This window comes from Lotus japonicus, chromosome 1, assembly GCF_012489685.1.
Source record: "Lotus japonicus ecotype B-129 chromosome 1, LjGifu_v1.2".
Classification (NCBI taxonomy): Eukaryota; Viridiplantae; Streptophyta; class Magnoliopsida; order Fabales; family Fabaceae; genus Lotus; species Lotus japonicus.
Genome location: NC_080041.1, coordinates 42,643,953 through 42,652,936, shown reverse-complemented (window position 1 = coordinate 42,652,936; position 8,984 = coordinate 42,643,953). Strand labels below are relative to the sequence as shown.

General features: G+C 38.9%; 1 protein-coding gene across 1 annotated transcript; it reads left to right on the top strand.

The window, feature by feature from the left end:
* The first annotated feature begins 3,791 nt into the window (after window positions 1-3,791).
* On the top strand, window positions 3,792-8,760 carry LOC130719850 (meiosis-specific protein ASY1-like). Its single transcript, XM_057570710.1, has 18 exons — window positions 3,792-3,977; window positions 4,064-4,120; window positions 4,647-4,743; window positions 4,834-4,902; window positions 4,982-5,074; window positions 5,249-5,375; window positions 5,492-5,561; window positions 5,656-5,697; window positions 5,908-6,036; window positions 6,127-6,237; window positions 6,334-6,376; window positions 6,460-6,501; window positions 6,717-6,838; window positions 7,354-7,504; window positions 7,593-7,672; window positions 7,761-7,931; window positions 8,032-8,181; window positions 8,336-8,760. Exons 1-18 carry the CDS (start codon window positions 3,975-3,977, stop codon window positions 8,387-8,389), a joined length of 1,611 nt encoding a protein of 536 aa, XP_057426693.1. The 5' UTR covers window positions 3,792-3,974; the 3' UTR covers window positions 8,390-8,760.
* The last annotated feature ends 224 nt before the right edge of the window (window positions 8,761-8,984 follow it).

Here is an 8,984-nt window from a genome sequence, read left to right as displayed (position 1 = left end):
GGGCTCCCAAAGCTTCAGAACTCCAGCTCTCTCTTCTAACTTATGTAAAAACTGATAAAAATGACAAAAGGTACAAAAGAAATGGCAAAAAGCCTATTTAAAGGCTAACAGGTCGAGACTGGGCGCTCAGGCGCCAATTCAGAGCGCCTGAGCGCCAATTGCACTTAGAAAACATGCTCTCTGGACTAATTGGCGCCTAGGCGCCCATCCCCCAGCGCCTAGGCGCTCAAGCTCGCTTGAAAATGACTTTTTGGCTTCTGAAACTCCTCTTTTCAATCCTCTTTATGTTCTTCATCAATTCCATGCTTCTTGGCCTTCTTTCTCCTTCAGTTTCTGCACTCCAAACCTAACCAACAAGACAAGGAATATTCTAGAAGCTCCAAGAGCTCATTAGCACAAGAAGTCCTTCACTTAACACAACAAAACCATGCAAGTCCTAGACTTTACCTAAAATGCAAGAAAACTCCCTATAAAACTACTAAATTACCAAAACAAAATAAAGACTAAAGAAAAGATAAAAATGCATGAGAATGCATGAAACACTACATGAGACTCAACAAAAAGACTCAAAACCTACAAAGAAATGACCCTAAAAACACTACTAAATCCGGGTCATCAGGAGACAATGCATAAATGGGTCATGCATTTCCATTAAGGAGTAAGGTGTTTTTATCCCTAGGAATGAATCCTACCCTACTCAAGTGATTTCCCTTCTTTTAGGCTGCATCCACATTAACCTTAATACATTCCTTAAGAAGGGTTATCTAGATCGTAGGTAACTTTGCACTGATTTCATTAGTGTCTATTGTTACATTGTTTTTACATCTGGTACTTTAATGTCCTGCATGTGTTGTTGAATGGTTGCTATTACTATTCTCATATTTGGGTTTTTCCCTTGGAAAAGAACCCGATTCCTTTCCTTCCAAATCAATCAAAGTGGACTGGGTGAGCCCCCTCGTCATCATAGGGGCTCGCCCATGATACTTACATGGTGAACTAGACTTTTAGAGTGGTGTAACTCTTGATAGTCAGGTGTGAGGCTTAGTGTACAGATACTAGATAGGGGCCGCTTAAGGGCGAGCATAAAGTTTGTATGGACCCTTGGGTTGGAAATTATAAAAGGGAACACTTGTACTTCAAAAATGATTTTTTGACATTTTATACATAGGCAGCTAGGTTAGTACATCACCCTACTTCCGCTAGGGTTTTGGACCTTTCACTGTCATTGTTTCTATACTGGAACAATTATGGACCGGAAGAGCCCCCTTATCATCAAAGGGGGGGCCCACCCATGATACTTGCATGTTGAACCAAGAAGGTTGCTATATAAGGACATACTAAGCTCTTATGCTGCGAACATGATGTCTTATGGACTAGGCGAGCACCCTCGTCATGATAAGGGACATGCACTTGATGCTTACATGTTGAAGCAGACTACTGGAGTGAATGTAACTCATGATGGGCGGGTGTGAGGCTTAGTGTATAGATATCAGATAGGGACCACCTAAGGGTGAGCATAGCGTTTGTATGAGCTCTTGGGTCGGAAGTTATAAGGCCCAAGAGTCTGTTTAGGTATAACTTAGGGTTTTTGGTCACCCCCTATTAAAAGGAACGCTTGTACCTTGAAAAATGAATTTTTGACTTTTTATACATAGGCGACTAAGTTATTACATCACCATACTTTCGCTAAGGTTTTGGACCTATCACCGTAACTATTGTTTCCATATCGAAACAATTATGGACTGGGCAAACCCCTCGTCATCATAAGGGCCTGCCCATGATACTTATATGTTGAACCAAGAAGGCATAAAGACACAGTTAGCTCTTATACTGCGAGCATGATGTCTTGTTTACTGGGCGAGTCCCTTCGTCATTATAAGGGGACCACTTTCTTACATGTTGAAGGAGACTGCTAGAGTGATGTAACTCTTGATGGGCGGTGTGAGGCATAATGTATAGATATTAGATAGGGACTGCCTAAGGGTGAGCATAGCGCTTGTAAGGGCTCTTGGGCCAGAAAATATATGGCCCAAGAGCCTGATTAGGTATAGATTAGGGTTTTGGGTTACCCCTATTAAAGGCAATAGTTGTACCTTGAAAAATGAATTTTTGGCTTTTTATACGTAAGCAACTAGGTTATTACATCACCCTATTTCCGCTAGGGTTTTGGACTATCACCGTCGCTATTTTTTCTATACCATAACAATTGGCGTCATCTGTGAGGATCAGTATATTGATTCCCTGATCACATGTATACACTTGCTTTTTCTGAGATTTTGTGAGGTTTTGAGTGATGGAGACGCGTCAAAGATGACGTAGGGCTTCTCCGGTCAGCGGCGTGTGACTCCGCGCGTCGGGCGGTCTGGGGAGCAACCAGTGAGGTTGCAGAAGATGCAGTGTGAGCTTGCTCAGGAAGGTCCAGGTTGCGAAGATCCAAATCTAGGACCACAACAAGCTCAAGGACGGCCAACACCACCACTTCCCCCGCCACCTCCATCACCACCACCATTGGTCCAGAGGACTGGGTGAGGATAATGAACTTCATCGATGACATCTAGCGGCACAATGAACTGCCAAATAGAGGACCTTCCATCCACCAACTTAAACGAGAAGCCATGCCAAAGACAATATTTTGCCTTCACAGTAGAGATCCAAGACAGAGATCCCTTAACATCTCTCACAAACAAAAAATTACCATACTGAAGATAAGTTGTTTGAAACATCAGAACCCAAGGCTTAAAATGGTCTAGTCTAGGTGAATAGTTTTTATTTTTTCGGTTCGCGACCCGTCCAAGACACACATTTTTTTAAAGGCCCATGCCCAAATCCTTGCAACTTTTAGCTTCTTCCTCAGAGTTAGTTACTACTTACTAACCCTAGAGAACCCCTCCCCTCTCCCACTAGCCCTTCTAGTTGTCTCCCACTCTCACTCGCAATAAGTCCACGAGCAGCGTTGTCATCTCGCTAGTGTCCTACCTTGGCATCGGCAACCTCCAGAAGATGTATGAGACCATGGATTAGTTCGAGAAGCAGTTTGTCAACATGGAGATTTGTCACTCTCACTCTCTTTCTACCTTAACCCACAAACATTATTTCTTCTTCGTGGTAAAGGTGGCTCTTTTACCTCTATAAGGCGTCTCTTTTCCCTTTCTTTGGCTTGATCTCCCTCATCTACATGGAGAAGCTTGCAGAGGCAGAGAGTGCGACACGCCAAACTGGCGGGAGACCTCGACACTGAAGACGACTGCCGAAGGGAAGGCATGTAAGTATGCAATGACCTGTAGGCTCTTTTCTCGTGGTTTTATTAGTGTCTTTCTTGTTTTATAAGTTTTTGCATTTTTAGCAACTATGTTTCTTCTGAATTTTTCTGTATTAATTTCATATTTTCATTTGATTTGTATTATTTTTTGTTTATGCTAATCTGTAATAACACACCTGAAAGATTTGTAAACCCACTCAACTTGTACGTGCACAATTCGAAGTCCTAATCGGACAATGACGGTCTTGGATGTGTGTGTATAAATTTTGACCGGTTTGAATACTTTCCACCCAAAATTTAACCGCCACTAATTTTCGGTGTCAGGAAAAAAACACAAATTGTAACAATTCTGGCGATTTAAAACCGCCACTAATACTGGGTGCCAGAAAAAACGGCAAGCGTTACAAGTTTCTGGCGGTTTCAACCGCCAAAAACTGTCTCGTGCACATTTCACGAAAAACTTGTCGTGCCCTTCAGCATTTTCCAAAAAAAAAAACCTCCTCTACTCTCCTTTTGGCGCCAATTCACTCACTCACGAAAGTTGCGTGACCATCTATTTTTCAAAATATCATCACCTGAACGAACGGCATGACCCACATGAGATTCAGCCTATAAATATCTCACTCCTTAGCTTTCTTCTCCATTTCCCTCCATATTCATCTGATTCAGAATTTCAAATCCAAGAGTTCTCTGCACTCTTTCGAATTCAGCTACCATGGTGAGTCTGAGACCACAACACTCTCTTCCATTCCTTCCTCTCCCTGCCATGGCTTCTTTCTTAGCTTTTCAATTTTGTTCTTTCAGGTCGTTGCACAGAAACTGAAGGAATCTGAAATCACTGAGCAGCATTCTCTTCTTCTGGTACTTTACCACCATTTAGCTTCATTTACATTTTATATATTGCACAGTTTCATACAGATCTGAGATTTTCTGTTCATCCACTGCTGTGTTTCCAATTGATCATGTATTGCTTTCTCTGGATTTTAATTTTCCTTTGCATTCAGTTTCAAAAATTATTGAGATATTACTTTTCTTTCGTTTATCGATTCTGCATCTGAGGATTTCATTTGCCGATAGGAGTAGTCACCGAATGATTTTTTGTTCATTAATATTTGCCGATAGGAGAAATCACCGAATAAATTTTTGTTCATAAAAAATGGTTTAATTCATCTTGACAGAAACTCGATATTGAGATCTAAAAGCGAAATTGCTTTATCTTTAATTTCATTAGCTAGCTGTTTTGAATACTAGTACTGAGTCCTGAGAATTTGTGATTAGAGTCACCAGGAGAAATGTTCATTACTTAGTTTCTTCGATCTGAGAGAATCCTGAGTTTGAAATTGGAAATCTCCTTGTCTAATTTGAAATTGGGGATTTCATTTGGCAGACGAGGAACCTGCTCCGAATTGCCATATTCAATATCAGTTATATCAGAGGACTATTTCCTGAGAAGTACTTCAATGATAAGTCTGTTCCTGCATTAGGTAAAACTAAAACCTGTTTCTGAGAAGTACTAATTGATTAATATTTATGGTTGAATTGAATTTCATCTAAAACTATGCTTGAACTGACAGAGATGAAGATTAAAAAACTTATGCCGGTGGATGCGGAGTCTCGCAGACTAATAGATTGGATGGAGAAGGGTAACATTGAACTTCTAGCATACGATTTTGAGTTACTTTTAATGGGGGTTTTATCTGTTCTATTCGACTTCTTTTGCAGGTGTATACGATGCCTTACAAAAGAAATACCTGAAGACACTTCTATTTTGTGTGTGCGAAGCAGTGGATGGACCCATGATTGAGGAGTATGCATGTAAGGGTCTTGACATATCTGATTGCAGTTTTGCTCAGTAGAATAGAAACTCTTGTAGAATGAATACCGCACCGCACTTAGGCTATTATTTTAACAAGAAGAGTTTGTCACAAATTTGGATTTCAGACACTTAGGGAGGATTCTTCAGTTAACTAGTTTTGTCCTGTTCTACAGTTTCCTTTAGCTATTCAGCTTCTGAGAATGAAGAGGTTTCCATGAATATCAACCGCATTGGAAACAAAAAACAAGGGGGGACCTTCAAGCACAACTCGACCGCAGATATTACTCCCCAGCAGATGAGGTTGTTGTCACAAAAAAGAATATAATTCATAATTTTATATCTGAAGTGTCTTATCAAGGTTTCTTGTTTATTAAGCTAATATTATTTGTACCTGTGATATATGATATATTCTTCAGGAGTTCTGCTTGTAAAATGATCCGAACTCTAGTTCAGTTGATGAGAACTCTGGAGAAAATGCCAGAAGAGGTGAGTGAATTCAGATTTTTCACTTGATAACACTGTAATATACTCTTCACAATTCCTACATTCATTGCAAAACTGATTTCTATTCTTTGATCAGCGTACAATTCTGATGAAGCTCCTGTACTATGACGATGTGACGGTATGTTCTTTGACATGGAATTGATACTCTCAGTTCCTTATAAATTGTTTGCTTACTTTTTTAGCTATGGTTTCCTGAATCGTCCAGATTCCAGTGTTTAATTTGAAATGGTTGATAACATTGATCAAAATGACTATATGCTTTGTTATGCCGCCATATTGCTGACTTACATACAGGGCGTTTTCACAATATACTTCTCTTTTCATGCAGCCACCCGATTATGAGCCTCCTTTCTTCAGGGGCTGCACAGAAGAAGAAGCTTATCATCAGTGGGAAAAAAATCCACTGAAAATGGAGGTCGGAGATGTAAACAGCAAGCATTTTGTATTAGCTCTGAAGGTAATGGAATTTGAAGGATATCATGTTCACTGACAGTTCTAAATTTATTTCTAGTGTTTCCTGCCACTGAAGTCTTCTTTCATTTTATAGGTGAAGAGTGTGCTTGACCCTTGTGAGGATGATAATGAGGGAATGCAAGATGATATAAGCACCGGTGATGATTCCATGCAAAGGGATGAATATTATGAGACTGACAGTGAGGTAATGAGGATGCTGTGTGAGGAAGCCATTGCTATTAATGTTTTTGACAATGAAACCAAACTGTGTTACTTAAATTTGAAATTTTGCGAGTTTCAGGTTGATCATTCTCAAGGGGATCACTATATAGTCGCTCCAATAGGTAATTAGGATAACTATTTTTATTGCAGCACAACTTACTTGTGTTTCTCCACTAATTTTCTTTCTATAAGTACACATTGACAGAGAAACAGCAAGCACAGGAAGATAATGGCGTGATTGATGAAGGTAAACTAGAGTTCTGTTTGCTTTCTTGCTGAAAATTGTGTTTATATTCACGGATGTGTATATATAGAAAACTTAACCCAGAGGAATGATGTCTCCAGTATTCTTTTTTTTTTTCCAGCTGTACATAATTTTTTCTAGTTTTCTACAGTTGTTAACTCAATATCTAGCTAGGCTGTAAGTCTTTAACTGAAAATATATGATAATCCCTTCTGCAGATACCCAGGACCCTGTGGAAGATGAGCAGCAATTGCTCCGCGTCAAGGAGTGGATCAACTGTTGTCAACTTGATACTATTAAGCTTACTGACGTTCTCTCAAATTTTCCAGACATCTCAGTGGTACTACTTTTTCTTGATAGTTATAACCTTGCTGTTCAAATGTTGCTTTGGCTTGGCCTTTTTGTATTATGATTTAACTGCAACTTTAGCCCCAATTCACCTCACTTTTATGTGAAATGCAATTTCAGTTGAATTGTTTTACTTGCGCAGGTTCTAACTGAAGGTGAAAATTTAATCTTGAAATTCAAGCTGTGCTTCAGATTTCCATTCCTTCACTTTATCCTTTTTTACTTGTAATCTATGTCATGTTTAGTCACAATTAATGCGTAACAGCTTAAGGGATGTTTTATGTAAATTGAAAATTCTTCAAAAATTTTATTAATACGCATTATGGATTGTCTCTTATCTTTCAAAATACCCTGCATCAACTGAAGAGTGAGCAGATGATGCAGACTGCATGTGTACACTACCTGATATATGATCATGGATAGGAACTATTAGGTTATGACATATATCTCTCTTAGTAGAACTACTATCTGTTGTAGTATATTCTAACTTAGGTTTAAGTATCCCAGGCTCTCTATCATGCTCTCCCAATGACTTATGTGTCGGTCGCAAAGCTCCAAGGCTTGCTTGAGGGAAAAGTAAACCAGACAGCAGCACGAAAGATGATTGATAAAATGATAAGGGATGGGTTTGTGGAACCTAAAGGCAACAAAAGATTAGGTATGCAATCAACTATAGAGAATAGTCCTTCTCTTTTCATTCCTTTTTCTGTTTTTTCCTGGTTAATTTTATATCTTTGGTACATCAGGGAAACGTGTGATCCATTCAGAATTGACTGAGAGAAAATTCATTGAGGTCCAAAAAACTCTAACTGCTGCTGAAGCTATGGTAATACTAATAACTGTGGAGCATTTGGGGTTTATATCACGATTTATTTACATCTAAGTTCACCTATTTCACGTTGTAAAATGTACAGGATGTTGATAACTGCGAACCCAACAAGTCCACATGTGGTGTTCTCCACTCTATTGGATCAGATTTAACTCGAATGATAGTGACATCTGATACAAATTATAGTGACTTCAAGAGTGGACACAAAACTCCAAAGGCGAAAGAGCCAGGGAGCAACCCCACAAGCAGGACTGAGGCAAGTTACATTAAGTTTTTAGTTTTGTTATCCATAGGGCTAACTGGTTCCATACTGAGGCAAGTAACTAATGGTGTAATAATTGATTCTGGAATTGCAGCCAGTTACTTCAAGAGAGAGTTTTGCGCAGGGTAAAGAGAACAGCACAGCAAATGGAAATAGAATTGCAAATCATGGTGATGATGAAGTAGCTGAAACAATAATCTGCAGTAGGTCCTCCCAAGACAAGCGACCCAGGAAAACTAGCGCGGTATACCATGGCTTCCTTAATCCTTATAGTGTGACATTAATTAATATATCTTCTTCAATATTGAAACAACACTTTGTGTAATCTGGACATGTTTTATTTGCTGTCTGAACTTTTATTGTACCCTTTTCCTTTCCTTCTTTCCTTTGTTTTGCAGGTCAAGGAGCCCATCCATCAAAATGTGAAGCGTCAGAGATCTCAGGCTCCGTGAACCTGAAATTTGGAGCCCTTAGTATATGTGGATAATGATAACAATTTGATCTTTACACTTAAAACATTTACTTTGGTAGAAAAATCTGTCGTCTGCTTTCCTGACTGACTTTTTTATAATTGGTTCACGCATAGTATTGCAGATAATATTCATTGCTTTTTTAGCAAATTTTAGTTTTTCAATTTATTCGCCCCGTCTCAGCTTCCTGAAGTTATTTCATCTTCCACTTTGTTTTTTTGATAGCATCATCTTCCACTTCTTTATGTGAACCCAATGCCGAAGACAATATAATTCACTACCTAGTTGTTATTTCAGTTTTTGTTATGGTTTTGTTATTCAAAATTTGAGACCATTTATCTTGGGAAGAGTTGAAATTATACTTGTTTATAACACTAGTTATCTTACACCACGAATAACTTTGGATAGAAAAAGATTTTCGTCAATCCATCTAGTAAATCGCAAGTACTTATCACTTTAATTATTTGTGGGATTGAACAGGGAAGCCATTGGAGAAAGAGAAGATAGAGAAAGGGAAAGAGTCTTTTTTTTTTTAGATTAATTTCTATGCACCGACAGTGTAAAAAGTTTTACACCA